This window comes from Camponotus vicinus, unplaced genomic scaffold, assembly GCF_025532165.1.
Source record: "Camponotus vicinus isolate PSW18456_S1 unplaced genomic scaffold, iyCamVici1.0 SCAF_1, whole genome shotgun sequence".
Taxonomy (NCBI): domain Eukaryota; kingdom Metazoa; phylum Arthropoda; class Insecta; order Hymenoptera; family Formicidae; genus Camponotus; species Camponotus vicinus.
In genome coordinates, this window is record NW_028141945.1 from 7,251,040 (window position 1) to 7,270,445 (window position 19,406).

A 19,406-nucleotide genomic window follows, 5' to 3' on the forward strand; every position below is an offset into this window, starting at 1 on the left:
GGAACCTAGAAAGACAAAAAGTAGAAATTGCGACTATCAGCGCGAGTTGTGATTGGCTTCTGCTTTTCTGGGGTGGGATCCGATTGACCACGTCGCCAATTGGCCAATTCAAAATAGGACTTTCTGATTGGTTAATCGTTGCTGGTTACCCTAGGCACAGGTCGATATAATTGGCTGTGGTCAAACGGGACGCTCCCGCTTTTCTGCCAAGATATGAATGCGCCCTAATGTGTTTTTTTTTTCTTTTTGCTGCGTTCCGTGCGCGGGAGCTCTAAAGCCGGGTCTACATTGGTCGTATAGTAAGGTTGTAAGGTCGTAGTCGTAAAAAATTGACCAATCCCAGTTGAAGTTCAGGAGAATAATCAACTGTGATTGGTCAATTTTTTACGACTACGACCTTACAACCTTACGATACGACCAATGTAGACCCGGCTTAAAAATCCTTCTATAGGATCAGCGTTGGCCAATAAACTTGAAGAAGGAGAAGACGAATCCAGTCTATTTATATTATACGTCTATGGTGTAGGGTTTACTGAGGTGTATGTGCACTGTTTTGTGGGCACTCGCGGACGTGTGCGGATATTTATGTCCTTATAACGTGGTTTAATCATTGCTACAAGTTGAAATATGATTCCATATAGTTTGCATTCGCGTAATCGTTTTTGTTCACCTTCGATCATTTTGTTCGTCATCCGTCAACGTGCGTGACGTGTGTCAGCGACACTGATGCGAGAACGAGTGTTCTCGCAGACCATCTACTGCGAACGATAATGTCAGGCAGCAGTGATTCCGAGGAGTTCTTCGATGCAGAAGACGACTCGTTTCATCGTGCGTCACGGTAATTATCATTTGCGAATTTCCGTTGCGGAATTGTATCATGAATAAATAGTATACATCTTGTGTATTATGTATACATAATTTATCGTATTTGCATTTTGTGGATTATACCGCTATTCTAACCATGATTATTCAGGGATTTCAGGATAACACTACAGATAATCATCGTATGCACGAAATATGTGTATAGTTTGAATTCATTTTTTTATATATTTGGATATAGCGTGCATAATCAGAAAATTTTGATTCATGCGTAGCAGTTTTCAGAGTTTTTGTAGTTAATTACAGTACATGTAGCATTGTAGAAATATTTATAAATATACATAATCTGTATTTTATGCATTATATATATATATATATATATATATATATATATATATATATATTATCCTATTTAGACTTAATTAGACTTTAGTTATATAAACTTGTTGTAAGAGAAATAAAATAATTTTGCTATATTATGTAAAATATATGATAAGGCATTCATATCTGAATAAATTATAAATAAGATAATATATAATTAATTATATCAAATTCGTTTTTTTATAGAAAACTTAAACAACGTGAGTGTACCAATGTCGAACTGAAGTCTACCAATGTCGAAGCTGATAAAGCATTAGAAGTTTGTAAACAAATTGATGACAATGTTTTTACGAAGCCTGCTATCCCTAAATCAACTATTGATATAAAGAGTTATATATCTGTAGATTGTGAGGAAAATAAAGATAAGTTTGTAAGTATATATTCTAAATTTGAACATATATAATAAAATATATATACAGGGTGAGTTTTATTTTGTGTGCTAATCTTTTTATCATGCGGGAAATTATCGACTGCATAATAAATTGATCGGTACATAAATGTCAATTATTTGGATCAACCGTATTGAAGGTCTGAATATAATATGTACAATAATAATAATAATAATAAATCCATACTACATAATTTCAGCTTTTAATTTGCTTTAATTTTACACATTATATTTGGGCTTTCGATACGGTCGATCCAAAATAATTGACATTTATGTATCGATCAATTTATTATGCAGTCAGTAATCTCCCGCATGATAAAAAGATTGGCACACGAAATAAAACTCACCCTGTATATATATATATATATATATGTTTTACATATATATACAAATATATATATATATTGTACATGAAGGATACAGTATATCATGCAGTTTTTTATAAAATATTTTACAGAAATTTTTACAGAATTTTTTATAAAATTGAAAAACAAAATTAAATATCATATTTAATACTTTATAAAATTGTATCTTATATTATGATGACGTTTCATCTATTTTTATCCTGCATCTAAAATGCTCCTTTTGAAAAAAAAAAATGTAAATTTTAACATATAAAATATTTTAGGTCGAAGGTGGTGTGGAATCAACTACAGATAAAATTGTAGGGAGGAAGCGATTTCGCGAACTTCGACAACGTATGCAAACAGAGGACGATGATATTCCGATTAATAATTCTCCCCCAGATAGTCAGACATCTTCCATTGAGGGTGTTTATCCCGCCCCTTCAAAAACAACTCATCCATTTAGAATCATAGAACATGATACTCTCAGTTTACAAAGTATGACTTCTTTAGGACGAGTTGGGCGGATTTTGGCAGGAGCTGCAGATAATACTTCCGGCGTGCTTATACCTGGTTTATCCCAATGTCCTCCTCCTGCCCTTACCCGTGAAGGTCAAATGTCCTCCATTGCTAGTATTCCAAGCAAAGAGGAGGACACAACCTCTGGTAAAGTGTCCCAATCTTCCAGCATCCTTACATTATCAGGGGATGTCCTACAGGAATCCTCTATTAACGGCCGATCCAATTATCCTCATTCGCAAAGTGACAAGACTGTTATGCTTCAAGAACCTGACGTTATCGCGAGTACAAAGAATAATGGGAAATTAACAGAAGATGTTGCCATTTCTGGTGTGCCCGTTGCTCCTCCACGTCGTAAAAAAAAAACAAAACCTCATACACCTACTGATCTCACTGTAAGATATATTATTATCATGATCAATATCACTTAATAATTAATAGATATGATTTATTCAATGGTTAAATAATATAATTAATTTCAGCCTTCTGCGGAAACACTTGTACCCGCATCGCCGCTTCCAAGTCCAGCGAGCACTATAGAATCGATTACTAGAGAATTCGAACACTCTCTTGATATCCGATCCGCCACGAAAGGGCAATATGTTGTTAAACCGCAGGTAAAAATTCTTTTTCTTTTATATAATATATAATAATGTGTAATAAATACTATAATGTGATTATAAAAAGAATCGTATATATAAATTATAATAAATATAAATAAATATATGAGAGAGAGAGAGAGAGAGTGTGTGTGTGTGTGTGCGCGCGCGCGCGCGCGCGCGCATATATATATATATTTTATTATACATAATGTATAATAGGATGAGGATAAATTGAAAGCAGAAGGGCCATCTTCCGAGGAATTGAAAAGGGTGGAAAGAATGAAAGCAGATCTGTTTAGTCGAACGAACGAAAAGTTCAGTAGTCCATTAGGATCAGCATCGAGCAACAGTATTGGCCGTTATTCCTTGGGTCCGCATAAGTTATCAGGCATGAGTCCACAAAGTTCCAGAGAAAGGCGTAAATCTGCTGGTGACCAAGATATGATCAAACAGTTAAATATGTTTGTGAGGACTAGGACAGATTCTGGCAAGCGTCTTACCGATATGGTTCGTTATCGTTTATAAATTATTTTAAACGCAGATATTCTACATTAGGAATATTAATGAAATAAAATATGTTAAGATATCTGTTCTTACAGGAAATTTTGGAACAAGTGCCTGTAACAAATTTAGATACAGGAGAACAGGTGCCATTAAGTATAGCAGAAGATAAATTACCACAGTGTATTAATCCTTTGTCATTACATATTATGAGACTCACTAAATCTAAATATATTAGCAATTCTAGTCTTGAGAAAGAAAAAGAAAGCGATGAGGAAAGCGTAGATAGTAAAATGTCTAGTATACCTCCAGACGAAGATGTGTCTGTAGATAAAGTTCGTAAACGAACACAAAAGTTAAAACGATTTTTAGGATCTACTGTCAAAAAGACTATGAATAAAGCCAAATCCATTGCGCACGATGTATCGCATGCGAGACACAAAGAAGATGTTATGGATATAGTGGACGAAGTTTATCCTGGTGAGCAACAATATATAAAGTTGAAGGCGTCAAATAGTCACAAAGGTCCGTATGAATTCAGTTGTCTGCAGCATGTTCAAGATCTTAGTGGAGAACATATAGGACCTGTTTGGTGTATGAAATTTTCCACTTGCGGCCGACTGTTGGCCACTGCGGGACAAGATCGAGTTTTGAGAATTTGGATTTTACGAGATGCTTTTACATATTTTCAGGATATGCGTACAAAATATAATGCGGAAAAGGTCAGTCCTACTCCTTCGCAGGAATCGTTAGTTTCACAGCAATCTATGGAAGATCCTAACATTGTGGCTAGTGCCTTCAGTGAAATTGAAGGAACAAAAAGTCCATTTATGCCAAAGCCGTTTTGTACATACACTGGTCATATCTCTGATTTGCTTGATGTTTCATGGTCTAAGAACTATTTTGTTTTATCTTCATCGATGGATAAAACTGTGCGACTTTGGCATATATCTCGCAAGGAATGTTTATGCTGTTTTCAACATATTGATTTTGTCACTGCTATAGTATTTCATCCACGGGACGATCGATACTTTCTTTCAGGATCACTAGATGGCAAATTGCGCTTATGGAATATTCCAGATAAAAAAGTTGCCGTATGGAATGAAGTAGACGGACAAACGAAATTAATTACCGCGGCAAACTTTTGTCAAAACGGAAAATTTGCTGTTGTAGGATCGTATGATGGTAGATGCATATTTTACAATACAGATCAATTGAAATACCACACGCAAATACATGTACGATCGACAAGAGGTAAAAATTCCACTGGTCGCAAAATTAGTGGAATCGAACCTATGCCGGGAGAAGACAAAATTTTAGTTACATCGAATGATAGTCGTATTCGTTTATACGATTTGAGAGACTTAAACTTATCGTGTAAATACAAGGGATACGTTAACATTAGTAGTCAAATTAAAGCAAGTTTTAGTCCAGACGGACAATATATAGTCAGCGGTTCTGAAAATCAATGCATTTATATTTGGAAAACCCATCATGATTATTCCAAATTTTCTAGTGTCCGTAGGGATAGAAATGATTTCTGGGAAGGTATAAAGGCTCACAATGCTGTTGTAACGTGTGCCGTATTTGCGCCGAATCCAGATAGTATTATTAAGCAAATTGAGGCGAGAGAACAATGGGAGAGCAAAGAGGAGGCAAAAAGCGTAGATAGTTCTAACATAGGTGTTGTTCCCGTTGATCCTGTCGTTGAACAACGCACTAAAGGCTGTGGAGGCCATGTCCTTGTGAGTGCTGATTTCAATGGATGTATCAAGGTTTTTTTAAACAAAACAAAACCTAAACATAGCTCTCTACCGGCATCTGCACTCGCATAATGTAATATTGATACGTGAATATTTGCGTGATATTAAATACAAATAACACGTATGTGCTTATATCCACGCATATCCACGCATCCACGCATATAAATAATCTTTTTGTCTCTTGTGTGTATGCCAACTTCACTATGCGCTCGTTTGAATTAAGAAATACAAAATTGTATACAATAATTTCTTTAATAGCATTCTTATGTTGAATAGCATTATTATTTTAGTATTGTATGTGTATGTGTGCATGAAAGTAATAATTTTAAATAATTTATATATATATATATATATATATATATATATATATATATATATATACACATATATATACACATATATATATAACAAATATTTTCATAGATTGTACTAAAAGTTTTAAGTTAAAAAATTTAAATTTAATAACAATTAATACGTGTTATTTCAAAACACATATGCCATAAATGTATCATTTTAACAAATTTTAACAAGTTATCGAATTGAATTATTGAATCCTCTTTTGTATATCAAATCTTTTTCGCAGTTTAATATTTTCTTTATGAAAATCTTTTCTATCTTGTGTTTTTATTACAATTTGACAGTGCTGGTCCCACTGTTACCATAAAGTTACTCTTTCATAAGAGATTTATCAAAATTATGTCATAGAATGATAATGTAAGTTATCAGTAAGAAATGTGACAACTATAGAGAATTGTTTTCATGTATTATACTATAATCATTTCTATATATATATATATGTATAATAAAAACAGCAAAAACAAGGGCACCTTGGTGAAGACAAAGTATAAAAAAATTATGCAAACAATAGCGATATATTCCAATAGCTCATTTTATTGAGTATATATTGGATTTATAAATTTTTATAAATTATTCGATTATTTATCAGTAATAAAATTTGAAATAGGAATTGCTAATTTTTGCAGATATTGAATCAGATTTTACAAGATACTGATTTCTCTAAGTCACATTCTTCTAGAACACAATAGCTAGTATAACGCATCGAGGACAATATCAAAGATGTTTTGAAGCAAAAATACATCATGGTTACGTTTTTCTACGTACTATATAGAATATATAACGGCGTTTTTATTGTACAGTTTTTTAGATTAACATATATTACAGGATGTGCTATTATTTTATTTATGCTATGTACATACGCATCAATTTTCACAATGTGCATACATATCTAGTTTACTTTGTATATTAATATACAGAATGCATTGTGTAGAAAACTGAATACAAGTATAAAGGCTGTAATTTTCTTGTTCAAAAATATCGAAAATATAGAATAAACAATTTTTTTTCTTATAAGACTATGTTTGAAAAAAGTGACTAAAATTTGAAAAATTTATAACGTTAATTATTTTTCAGCTACAAGCTCAAACAATTTGTTGTTGTTTAAATATTTATTTCGATAATAACTATTAAAAAAAAATGTGTAGAAAAGTAAACATTCTTTTGTTCGGTTAAAAAAAATCACTTATATTTTATGTATATAATTATGTATATAATTTTTGAACGAGAAATTATTTTCTTAATTGTAGAATTATTGAAATTATATTTCACAATCCATCTTATGTTTACATAGAAATCATACGCTCACGATACTCGCTATCTAGAGTTTAATGTTATGGAATGTATGTGTATGTGTGTGTGTGTGTGTGTGTGTGTATACACACACATACACCACATTGAATCTATATTAATACGTTGTGCAAAACACGTACATACTTCGCGTTCTGTCAATTATAAATATAATGGAAATTATTATTCTTAAGAATAAATTTGTTCTGTAAGAAGTAGTTCAATACTCTTTATTCAAGATTTCGTACACATTACAATTTGTATCTAATTTTTTCAAAATGTGTTTCTAGTATAAGATATATCTCTAAAAAGTATATTGCAACTTTTCCACGCGCTAAGTCACATGCTAAGTCAAGTAATATGAGTAGTACTATAGATATAATGGCATTACACAGTAATGCACAGAGCTGTGAATGGAATACTCCCAGTGGCGTAGAAAAAATATGCAAATATCGTGAATCATGCGAAACGATATCTTTTACGATCCTGAACTTAATAGATCTGAGAATAATTCGTTAGGGTATATTAGAAAGTCGTACAGTTTATTCCTGAAAAATTCCCGTGTAATTTTGAAACAGAATAAGACAAAAGATACAAGAAATACGATTACAATTATTTGAATTTTACAGTAATGAGCAGTACGAGTTTTGTCAAATATTGTAAAATATTAATATTTCATATTCAATATTCACATTCACTGTTTCACAGCTATGAAAAGTGTGCGCCCTAAAAACAACCTTTGATTTGCGAATTGTATGCCTATGTTTACGTCAAAATAGTATAATGCGATATATGTATATGTATGCATATATGTACACATGCATATATTTCGTCTCACACGGCAAATAGTTTTGAATTGGAACGCATCGCAGCTACAAAGTTAAACTATATCGCGATTTCTTAAATGTAAATACACATATATAGCAAAATTCTAGATATTTTGTATAAATGCAATTGTAAATATAATAGTACATATATCAATATCGATGATACACATGAGCAAAACTTTAAAAAAATCTCACAGCTCCAAAAAAATTTACAAAAATTTATTGAAAGGTCACGAAAAACTTGCAAGTAAAAGTTTCAAAACAGCGTGAAGCAGTGTGAAATAGCGTAAGATAGCGTCAAAATTGCCTAAAAAATGTACAATAGATGGAATAGGAAGATTATATAAATAAAACAACTGAAATAAATGAGTTGCGTAACTATATTCCTTTGAATTTGAGTTTAAGTTGACGACAAAAAATATTTATAATATTAATATTTTAATTTAAATAAAATTTATTATAATTTATATAATATTTCTTATATATTATCTATATAAATAATATTGATTATTTATAATATATATAAATATATTATAAATAATTATAATATTTATTATTAATAAATATAATTCATATTCAAAATAGAATTATTAAAATTTGAATATGAGCGGGAGTTGCAAAAAATTGGCGGACCAATCAAAAGTGGCCCTCTGATGGCCAGTCTCTTACTTTTGGGTCTGTTCTTTTTAGCTGCACTGCTGCACTAGTGCAATAAGTTGGAAAGAGACAAACATACTTTCTTTCACTCTAACTAATTGCACTAGTGCAGCAGTGCAGCTAAAAAGAACAGATCCATTATTAGAGGGTCTCTAGTCGACCCTTAAATTGTTACTCTTTTTTTTATTACGTTAGGTGAACCCCAGTTCAATGTCAGTATTGTAGCTTAAGGATGTATTTATGTGAATAAATTTGATAGAAGGAAGAGAGATAAATGTAATTTCGTAGTGTGTAAGTTCTTATATATATATATTCTATTTTTGTTAAATTAATTATACGTTTTTTGAAAATATTTCGTTGCCTCATATATAACAATTTATTATTGTTTTTAAGAATAACATTGTTTAGCTAATGTATTCTTTTATAGATTAAATGATGCATATTTCTAAAACAGTACACTTTGTATAAAAAAGGAGGAGGAAACAGAAAGATGTATCGATCCTATAACTATCTGAATTTTATTCAAAACATAACATGTCGATATCAAGCCAATCCATTATGTATATTCCAGATTGGATTAAACAAAAGACATACCAGTATTTTAATAACGCCCAAGTATGATATACAATACAAAGTACGTATGTTTTCGTATTCTCAAAAAGTGTGTGCTAATAAAAAAATAGGCAGACATGAGGATAGCAAATGGATCAGCACAGCAAGATTTTTATCTGATGATGCAAAGATTAAGGATAAGTCTGAAAAGAGACTAGCTGAAGATGTTCAGCAGAAAGTGGTAGAGTTAAAGGAAGAGAAACTGGGTAAATTAAAAGAGAGAATATTAAATATAGAACCAATTGATTCTAGCGATGATAAGGAAAAAGGAAAAGAAGCAACAAAATTTGTTGAAAAACAATCTACAGAATCCAAAGAATTGTCAAAGGATGATGTTATGTCGAAAAAAGGTATAATTTATTAAATATTGATTTATATCTGACATCTGATTTATATCTAACTTAGATTTATTTCTGATGACATATTTGTAGCGAAAAAGAGAAACAAAGTTGATAAATCGACTTCTTCCTTGGAACGTAATTTTATTACACCTGTGAGAGCTATGTCGGACTTTTTATTAAAGCCTACTGATTTGGAATCTTTACCAAAAACAAAGAGACGTTCCCCATATGAGCTTGAACCACCTATTACAGTTTACTGGAGGAAAGATGTTGAGGCTAAGTGAGAAAAAAAAATTTTGTTTCTCTTTTTAATAAAATCTATTTACATCAACCATTTAATAAACTCTTCTATTCTTATATATTATGATACATTCAATTGCAAGCGCAATTTACTTAAATATTAAATATTAAAGTTCTATTTTTTTGCAGAGCTTTGGAAGTTTGGGGATCTCAAGAAGCTTTGCTAAAAGAACTTTTGAAAAAGGAAGTAGAGCGAAAGATTTATCAGCAAAGTAAATATTAATATATTTTTATATCTAATTTTTTGTTCATTTGTGTAATTGTTTAATGTTATTACTTCTATAAAACAGAACTATTTTCTTGCCACTTTGAGACAAAAAATATTTGTTTAGAAGTTGTTTATCTATCTTACAGGACCATTTACATATGTCCTGATAATATAATAGACACACTTTCTTAATAAAATAATAATTGATGCAAAGATTGAAATCTAAGCTTTTCATCACAGATGTTTTTACGGTCAAGAGAAGATTGAGGGATTACAGGCGAGAAATTGGCAATAAGACAGAAATAGTTCAGAAGGAGGGTCTATTTGGAAGGTCTGGCAAAGTAATATTGACTGCAATAGCTATGTATGTATTGAATTGATAACCATGATTGAACTGAATTTACACTTATCATATAATTATATAAAGATTATAAAGATTTCTTCGATTAATTTATTTGCTTTTTTTTTCAGAAATGCCAGTAATTTCTTGTGCAAATTGATTGCTTGGTTATACACTGGCTCGCATAGCATGTTTTCTGAATGTATACATTCTGCAGCAGACACTTGTAATCAACTAATTCTAGCCTATGGTATTCATAAATCAGTGCAGGTAAATCAAATACTTTTAGAATCTCTCCTGAATAGCTTTAATCTGTCATCCAAATAATTTTACAGAATCCTGATCCTGATCACCCTTATGGTTATACAAACATGAAGCACGTTTCCTCATTGATATCAGGCGTAGGAATCTTTTGTGTTGGCACTGGTCTTTCCATCTATCACGGAATTCACGGTCTTCTTTTTCCCGCACCGTTGGATTCTCTTTTTTGGGCATATTTCGTCCTAGGTGGATCCTTGTTATCGGAAGGAGCAACCTTAATGATAGCCTTGCATTCTATCCGGAAAGGTGCAGAGGAAAAGAAAGAAAGCTTTAAACAATTCGTCTTGGAAGGACAAGATCCATCTGTGAATGTTGTGCTAATGGAAGATTTTGCAGCTGTAAGAGTCATTATTCTTTTTATCCAAGCTCTTTATGTATAACCTAAATTTTTATTTTAAATCAACGTAAAGTCTTGCGCAAATTTTAAAGACAAAATTTTATTTAATAAAAAAAAAAAGAAAACGGAAATATTTAGTAAGCCTTGAAATCCTATAAAAAAGTTAAATATTTTATATTATATTCTCGGAGAGATTTCTAATCCTAATGTCATTCAGGTACTTGGAGTTATTGTCGCAGCAGGATGTATGGGGTTGACTTCATATCTAGAAAATTCAATGTTTGACGCCTTTGGTTCACTTCTGGTAGGCGGATTGCTCGGCGGAGTCGCATCCTTTATAATTTATTCGAATGTTGCTGCACTCATAGGAAGAAGTATATCACAGGAGAATCTGGATAAAATTAATGCCGAATTAGAAGCAGATATAATGGTAATGTTGCTCTTAAGATATTATCTATGCAATATCCATTATATTTTTCGGATATATTGATTTTTATGCCAAATTTAGGTCCGTGCAATTCACGATGTGAAAGGCATCGATATGGGTAATCATTTGGTGCGATACAAAGCTGAATTAGATTTTGACGGACGAGAACTCACAAGGTCTTATCTAGACAAGCATGATCTTACTATAATGTTGGAGGTACATAGACATGAGATTTTCATTTTTATTGAATATGTAGTGTAATATATGTAATATTGTATCAATAAGTATCGAATTCCTCATTGCAGGAAGTGAAAAGCATGCAAAATATTGAAGAGCTAGAGGCGTTTTTATTGAAACATGGTGAAAATATTGTAGACATGCTAGGTGGAGAAATTGATAGAATAGAATTAAAATTAAAGGTATGTGTATGTATAATATATATATATATATATATATATATATATATATATATATATAAAACTCACACAATAATCTATAAATATATATATAAATATATATATATATAAAACTCACACAATAATCTATATCCATCTATAATAATGCAAAATTGTTAATTCGATATAATTCTTTTTCAGAAAAGTCATCCAGAAATACGACATTGTGATTTAGAAATTCTATAAAGAAAAGTAATTGGGGGGGGAGGGTTCAAGTTAACTCTAAAACTGTAGAAAAAATTTTCTCATTTTTTTCTTTCTCCTTCTGTCCTTATAGATGTAAATTATTATTTATAACATCTCTTTCAATCTGAGACATTATTTTAACATGACAAATGGTTCTACTGTAGGATAGAAGCTATATCATTTAGTCTTTTTAGAAAAATCACTTTTTGTAAATATTTTATGTAAGTTATGTACAACTGTGAGTTGCAAAGATTCTTACACATCATTCAGCACAATAAATAAACAGAAATTTCTTATAAATATTGATATGTTCCATGCTTTAAAAGTTGAAGTAAAAGTTTCCTCTGCCTTATTCATGTACCTTTTCTTAAAGATACGAAAGATCTTTTTTACAAAGAGAGAAGACAGACTTTATAAATAATAAAATAAAATTAATATGAGAATAAAATTTTACGAAATTTTTTTTGATTAATATTCAATTATGAATGTTAATCGAAAAAAAAGTAAAGTGAAATTTTCGATAATTTCTCATTGGTAACTTTGCTGCATTGATTTCTCGAGCTGGTCTCCACAGAGCTTTGTAAGCACAACAAAGCGTTACTACGGACGCGTCGTGACAGAAGCCTGAACCCTGAACCTGAACGATCCAAAACAGTCGCGGAGTGCTTAGTTATAAAAATTGAATTGTTTTAAACACGCTCAAAAAAATTCTTAATGCAATCATTCATAAATAAATATTGCGCAAATACTTTACGAAGAAATTTTAAAGGACTTGTGTGCGAAATTGATTGCGAAATAATACGAATCGATAGGAAGGCAGTTGAATGAGTGATGCATCGGGATCTAAAATGACACGCGAAAATCGAACTTTCCGTGAACGAAGATCTACGACGACCGATGTACCATTCGAGCAGAATGATAGTGAGGACGATCCTTCCGTTCACGCTATGGATAATAACAGCTACGTGAAACGCGGTAATACACCGCAAAAACGATGGACCAGCTCAGAAGATTCCGGCCGACCCTACAACCGGGAAATCAAAACAGTTTGTATTATTTATGAAGCCAAAATTTTTTTAATCCTGTAATGCCTTCATAATTAATGAATTTAATTTTATACATAATATAATTATAAATAATAAATTATATTATATTAATTAATAATAATATAGTAATAATTTCATTACAAATTAATAAATGATTAATTCCGGATTTACATTGGTAATATGTGCCTTTTGCTGTTGAAATACAGCAATATTGTATTATCGATTTGGTGAACCTCTAGTTGTCGTCTCATTTATACTATGCTAAATTGAAAAAAAGTCACATATTTGCATAAATAAAAAAAATGCATTGCCATTGAATTCTCCATTCAACATAGAGTTTTTTCGGGAAGCAAGACAACACCGAAGATACTGAAACTGTCTCTTATTCTCCGGATGTTAAGAGTAATAGTAATAAGTCTCATAGAACCGAGACACATGTTCATGGAAAAGCACGTTATTCTAACATTCACGAAAGCGAAGAAAGACATACATCGAGATCTCTCGAAGGAAGAAGGAGGAAACGCAGTAAACGGATCGAAAAACGAAAGCTTAAAGAACGACCTCGCACGACAAATCGCGATCATACCGACACCGGATCTTCTTCTATAAAACATTACAAAGACGATAATTACAGTGATAAGTTGCGAAAAAATACTATTCCCCGAGGTAAATGTATATCATCTTATATATCTTTTAAAAATGATGTATCTTACATCCACGCGTTATATTAAATGTGCTAATGTGAAATTTTAATATTTGCCATGCAACAGTGAAATTTAAAATTAATAATTTTCTATGCAAGCGGACGATAATGAAGTACCTATCACGGAAATCTTGAAGAAGGCTCAAGAAAATGCACGCACAAAGTACGAGGAACCTGTGCCACTTTCGGAATTGACTACAGATACCATTTATATTCAAGGCAGGAGTGGCTTTAGCGCTGTGAAAATTGGCGGATCGAGACGTGCTTTGAGAAATGATACGCCACGTGTAACAGAGGAAGGAAAGAATCACGATTCCGCGGAGACTCGAATACACGCGCTTATAAAAGTGGCTATCACGGGCCAGAAATTTTGGAAGTGCACGGGACTCGTTTATCAGGGTCTCTTGGGCGGAATGGCACTCTTGCATTTCATTATGGTAAAGCACTTTCCTTTTAAGCGCAAAGATTTTCCAAGGCAAATTTTCTAAACGCAAACCGCGATATTCACTTCACATATCATCTGTGCTTTATCGATTTGCAGATTCATATTTTTTTCAACACTTCGATGGAATTCATATCGAATTATTCCGCTTTTTCCGAGGTCTATACAAATATATTTTCCTTTTTAATCGCTCTTTGCGTCATTTCCATCTTCGATAAGTATGCTCGATGCTGAAAAAAATACTTCCTATAATTTAACGTTCGTGTTTAGGTATCGTCAATTTTAGAGGAAATGTTTACGATTCCAGATTCGATCTGGCGCGACTTGATATGGATCATTTACGTGAGATCTACATGGATCATGCGAAAACCGCGATCGCTATTCCGCTTTATCTACTAACATTTAGCTTTCACCAAGCATCGTTAAAGATCGACGATCAGTTAGCTCTAATACATTATCGCAATATCAATGAAACCACGTGGCCAAACGTAAGCATATTTTGCGACGACTTAATTAACCGGCACAAAATTGCCTGTAGAAAATTTTCAATTTGTATCTGTATGTATAATAATTTTCCAGAATACAGCACAAGAAACTTTACTTGAAGAATTACAGGGCTGGCAGAAGATAACAATGTCAAAAGATCTTCTCGCGGTTTTTGCTTGGCTGTTTGTTGCTCTTGGAACGCGAGACGACATGCTACTGATGCATCTCGAATCGATGAAGCAATATGCAGCAAGCGATACGGAATCTCCTAGATGACGTTCGAAAAAAATAATGTTCATTGTCAAACAACACACACAAACCTGTCCAAAGTTCTTCCGCACGATTATACAGACTCGTTATCGTAAAATACATTGAAATACAAATCTTATAGAATAATTACTTATTTACCCGAAAGTAATACTTACCGAGTCGATCCAGATGCAGAAAATGCATCGGTAAATCTCGGAAAAAAGGTACGATTTAAACATTTATTCGTAACAGAATAGTGTTTGATATGTACAATATGTATAAAGTTTTTCTAGATACTAATCGATAATACACGTATACATGATAGCAAAGAGGACAATAATATATATGACAATATACATACACACATATATATGTATATATATATATATGTATATATATATATATATATATATATATATATATATATATATACATGTGCGTGTATATGTTAAGATTCAAATAATATGACTTAATGGTACAATAGTAAAATATGTTTGGACTTTCTCGAGCGCGCGACCTCGGCGGATCCGCAATTGCAAGAATGTATAATTGTCAATAATTGACTGCCAAATAATTCATATATCAAAATCTATAACAGGATACGCGGTAGAGAGAAATGCGCATGCGATGACAATCGTTATAAAATGCGTGTATTTTCGGAAATTGTTTGCGATTGCGGATTCGAGCGGCGCGTTTGTACGAGAAAGGAAGCGTTTATTATAAATAATGTGCAAAGGCTTGTACTCATTGCGAAGCAACAGATAAATATATACATGCCGTTTGTGTGAAATTTGTTACACGATTCTAAGCTCTCTCTCCCTTCTTCGTTTCGCCTGGTTTCTCTTTTAACAAATTTACATCGCCACAACGCTCTTTTATCTTTATACGCGTATTCTAAAATATCTCTGAGCTTAAAAATATTATCAAGGCACTGTTTGCAGTTCTATCCGATGTCTAAGTCGATTTTAGACTTGTCCTCGCTGTCGGAGATACGGATCACGATCCATCATCGAGTTTATAACACATGGTTACCCGATTATTTATTCTTCGACGAGCAAGAGACAAAAAAAAGTAAGATGTAAATAAACTCGATGACATGCGATTCGATCGTAGGAAAATTGACATTACTCGACTGAATCAGATCTTATTGTTGCGCGGGAAAAGTCAGACAGTCATGTTGATTTTTTTCCTTGCGCAGGAGAATTTCTTTTTCGTCTTTTTCAGCTTCTAATGCGATGCGCTCTAATCGATTTTTAATAGATTGCAATTAAATATTGTGCAAATTTGCAATGGCAGTATATGAAGTCGGCGCTTTCGCGAGAGCTCGCCGAGCTCGAAAAATATTTTACGCTCGGAGAGATTTTTTTTAAGAGATTATATTTTTAACGTCACGACTGACGATTGCGTTATAAAAAAGGATTCAAGTTCGTGTGTCATCATTCGAAAGAAAATATCACACACAGAAAATATAGTCAAACACCGCACAGCAACAGCTACAATCGTGAGTTACGCAGTCTCGATTAGCTCCGTATCGATCGTGAACAATTGTCGAGATAATTTTACCGGTCCAGCGTGCACATGCCGGCTGTCCATACATGGTCGTTTATCAAAATTGTCTTTGTAATTACTTGCGCAGAGAAACGCTGCTTCAGAAAACACTACAGTCGACTTTAAATTTATCGATATTGCTCCCCGGGCTGATAGAAATTCCGAAATTTCATACGATAAAGTAGATACCATTACAAATTACATGGAAGATGCGAATAAAATCGACTGACTTTAAAAGTCTACATGATTCATATGTCAGATTTTCCATTTCCTTGTATTTCGTAATGGCATTATCTTTCGAGAAATTAATTTAGATCGTCGACAATGGACGAATTTTAAACTAAACTTCGATGCACAATCGTATTCAATGATGAGAAAAGTATCTTTCTCTTCTAGTGATAGTGATCCAAGACGTTGAATCGATCATTAAACACGATTTTTTTTTTATCTTTGAACTTTCACTTCCTCTTCCAATTCTTCATTTCGCTCAATCGCGAAAAGCGAGATGACGAAAACGGCATCGCTTCTTATTCGCTACCTCGAATTTCACTTATTGATATCTTTCCGAGAGTATAGAGAGGGGGGGAGGGAGTCGCAAATGAGGGTCCGTGGTCGAGGACGGTTCCCTTTCATCCGAACGTTCCCGCGACTATAATCGCGCGTCCTTCCGCCCCTACTCCGACGATCAAACGGACTCCGAGTTGTTCTGCATGTATCTGCACCACGACTGGCCGTTATTATTGCCCTCGGGGCAATGAAGCAATTCTCAGTCATCGAAGTCGTGCCTGAGCTTGATGTAGAGGCAGGAGCCGAGAACGATGCCGAAGAGCTCGAGGACCGACAAGCCGAGCCCGACGGCGCCCAGGATTATCAGATGATCCTTCGTCGTCTCCAGGAACTTGTAAATGCAGCCCTAGGTAAACAAAATTAGATTTAGTGGTTTAGCGATTCGCAGATGTAAAGGTGCTTTATTTAGGCAAAAGCTCAATTTCCGCAAGGCGATATTTGTCTAAACAACTGTGCCGACTCTAACGCGAAGTCAAAAGTAGAAACGCGCGAATCATGAATGCGACTTTTGGCTCTTTGTCACTTTACGACAATACATATATTATACAGGATGTCCCAGACCACCCATACACCCCTTTTAAAATAAAAATAAATGGCTTTTATCAAAAATCGCGAACAATTTTTAAGTAAATCGGGTACGCTCTATCAAATGATGATATTTTCAACTTTTGATTCCGACCGGAAATACGCCATCCGGATCGGAAGTTGAATTTTTTTAGGGGAACTGGTACTTTTTATTACAGATTCGAATTGTACGTGAAAAAATAAGAAACTTTTGTATCAAACGTTTTTTCTAAAAGTGCCTCTGTCAATCTTAAAATTGACCTTGAAAGTAACTGTAATGAAATAATGAAGGTCAATTTTAAGATTGACAGAGGCACTTTTAGAAAAAATGTTTGATACAAAAGTTTCTTATGTTTTCATGTACAATTCGAATCTGTAATAAAAAGTACCATGTTCCTCTAAAAAAAATTCAACTTCCGATCCGGATGACGTATTTCCGGTAGGAATCAAAAGTTGAAAATATCACCATTTGATAGAGCGTACCCGATTTACTTAAAAATTGTTCGCGATTTTTGATAAAAGCCATTTATTTTCATTTTAAAAGGGGTGTACGGGTGGTCTGGGACACCCTGTATATCCAAAGTTACAAGTCCACTTTAAAAGGAATATATCAAACGCGCGGTATTCAATTCAGCCTAATATCGCGTTTGATAATCGTGGAAAGTCGTGGAAAGCTAGAGAAACTCTAGCGAAGCCGTGGCAAACGTACCGTGTATTGTATATTGGAGGGATGATCCCTTTTCCCGCAAAGAAACGTCGGCGTCTTGCAGCAGCTGTCAGGTACGACGCTACCGTTCCTAAGGACCTCCTCGTCTTTGTGCCACTCGCTCACAACCCAGTCTTCAAATCTCAAGGCACCGCAGCATTTGAACTGCAAATTTCAATAATAATGTCTTTCGCGATAATACATATCGAGTAAGAAATCAAGCAAATTTGGTCGCTTGCTTTATGAAAGTTTAACGTTTGTTTCAGCCACTTTGATATCAAAGAAACTTCAATTATATCGAAAATGGAAAAAATGACTCAATACTTTATAAATTTTTGCGAGACATTTAAAAATAAATTCCAAGTTTAAATTTTTTAAATTATCAAATTTTATTTATTCAAAAAAAATTATTCTGATTTCTTAAAAAATTTCTAGGAGGATATATAAAAATACAATTCTCAAACTGCATTAACTTGTTAGTGACATCTTTCTCATTCTCCAGTTCCGTTTCACGATCTGTGCAATAAAATATACGAGGATAAGAAAGGGGACGATAAGCGACGAGATGATAGAAGCGATAACAACGATAATAGACGCACGCGCGCGATAATAATGATAACACGTTATACAGCGGGGAGTCATTGAGGGAGGAGAGGGAGGAGAGGAAGGATGGAAAGAGGCAGATTAATGGAGGTGAGAAACCTCTTTCGGCGGGAGCAAGTTAAATGGTAACTTTAATGCGGGCACGTAATCCGGCGGGATTCATCGCACGCCGGAACTATTAGATGTAAACGCGATAAACACGATTTCTACAGGTTCCTTTGCACATGCAGGTCAAGACGAATCTCGTCTGCATTCGAATCCTCTTTGACCATGCATACATACATATATACATACATACATACATACGTATATATATATATACCTATATATATATATATATATATATATATATATATATATATATATATATATATATATATATATATATATATACAGCGTGTCCCACCTGGAAGTGGCCACCCCGTTTTATCTTTTAAAATAAAAGAAATCATAACAAATATATATAAAATTAAATGGCTTGAACTGAACTTTATTGTGAGTGTAGTGATTGATTACAAAA

General features: G+C 33.2%; 4 protein-coding genes across 6 annotated transcripts in view; 3 read left to right on the forward strand and 1 right to left on the reverse strand.

Moving 5' to 3' along the window:
• The first annotated feature begins 496 nt into the window (after nt 1-496).
• Nucleotides 497-8,154, forward strand: LOC145970824 (WD repeat-containing protein 44). Its single transcript, XM_083097825.1, has 6 exons — nt 497-838; nt 1,387-1,570; nt 2,217-2,846; nt 2,934-3,068; nt 3,273-3,560; nt 3,653-8,154. The coding sequence occupies exons 1-6, from the start codon at nt 771-773 to the stop codon at nt 5,387-5,389; spliced, it is 3,042 nt and encodes a 1,013-aa protein (XP_082953951.1). The 5' UTR covers nt 497-770; the 3' UTR covers nt 5,390-8,154.
• A 416-nt stretch (nt 8,155-8,570) lies between these two features.
• On the forward strand, nt 8,571-12,276 carry Znt49b (solute carrier family 30 member 9). 2 transcript variants are annotated; one of them, XM_083097997.1, is made up of 12 exons: nt 8,571-8,736; nt 8,873-8,937; nt 9,017-9,407; nt 9,489-9,678; nt 9,828-9,910; nt 10,147-10,270; nt 10,378-10,516; nt 10,582-10,905; nt 11,122-11,334; nt 11,413-11,547; nt 11,637-11,750; nt 11,928-12,276. In XM_083097997.1, exons 3-12 carry the CDS (start codon nt 9,086-9,088, stop codon nt 11,970-11,972), a joined length of 1,689 nt encoding a protein of 562 aa, XP_082954123.1. In that variant the 5' UTR covers nt 8,571-8,736; nt 8,873-8,937; nt 9,017-9,085; the 3' UTR covers nt 11,973-12,276. The 2 variants fall into 2 exon arrangements, with proteins under 2 accessions (XP_082954123.1, XP_082954117.1); XM_083097991.1 differs by having other exon boundaries at nt 8,873-9,407.
• Nucleotides 12,277-12,550: 274 nt separating this feature from the next.
• LOC145970932 (uncharacterized) lies at nt 12,551-15,265 on the forward strand. The gene is made up of 6 exons (XM_083098009.1): nt 12,551-13,018; nt 13,354-13,684; nt 13,821-14,158; nt 14,263-14,381; nt 14,471-14,651; nt 14,743-15,265. Exons 1-6 carry the CDS (start codon nt 12,797-12,799, stop codon nt 14,923-14,925), a joined length of 1,374 nt encoding a protein of 457 aa, XP_082954135.1. The 5' UTR covers nt 12,551-12,796; the 3' UTR covers nt 14,926-15,265.
• The window catches only part of LOC145970939 (CD151 antigen), a 128,444-nt gene continuing 124,161 nt past the window's right edge, over nt 15,124-19,406 (reverse strand). For both annotated transcript variants that reach the window (XM_083098029.1, XM_083098019.1), the window contains 2 exons: nt 18,287-18,448; nt 15,124-17,359 (listed from right to left, as the gene is read on the reverse strand). In XM_083098029.1, the coding sequence (XP_082954155.1) occupies nt 17,213-17,359; nt 18,287-18,448 (309 nt within the window). In that variant the 3' untranslated portion in view covers nt 15,124-17,212. The remainder of the gene's footprint in view (nt 17,360-18,286; nt 18,449-19,406) is intronic.

Bases quoted from the DNA above. Each gene is read 5' to 3' on its own strand.
- LOC145970824 (XM_083097825.1), top strand. From the start codon at position 771: ATGTCAGGCAGCAGTGATTCCGAGGAGTTCTTCGATGCAGAAGACGAC. The intron at 1,571-2,216 runs GTAAGTATATAT...AAAATATTTTAG, and splicing joins AGGAAAATAAAGATAAGTTT to GTCGAAGGTGGTGTGGAATC. The intron at 2,847-2,933 runs GTAAGATATATT...AATTAATTTCAG, and splicing joins ATACACCTACTGATCTCACT to CCTTCTGCGGAAACACTTGT.
- Znt49b (XM_083097991.1), top strand. From the start codon at position 8,936: ATGTATCGATCCTATAACTATCTGAATTTTATTCAAAACATAACATGT. The intron at 9,679-9,827 runs GTGAGAAAAAAA...ATTTTTTTGCAG, and splicing joins AGGAAAGATGTTGAGGCTAA to AGCTTTGGAAGTTTGGGGAT. The intron at 11,751-11,927 runs GTATGTGTATGT...ATTCTTTTTCAG, and splicing joins GAATAGAATTAAAATTAAAG to AAAAGTCATCCAGAAATACG.
- LOC145970932 (XM_083098009.1), top strand. From the start codon at position 12,797: ATGAGTGATGCATCGGGATCTAAAATGACACGCGAAAATCGAACTTTC. The intron at 13,019-13,353 runs GTTTGTATTATT...CATTCAACATAG, and splicing joins ACAACCGGGAAATCAAAACA to AGTTTTTTCGGGAAGCAAGA. The intron at 14,652-14,742 runs GTAAGCATATTT...ATAATTTTCCAG, and splicing joins ATGAAACCACGTGGCCAAAC to AATACAGCACAAGAAACTTT.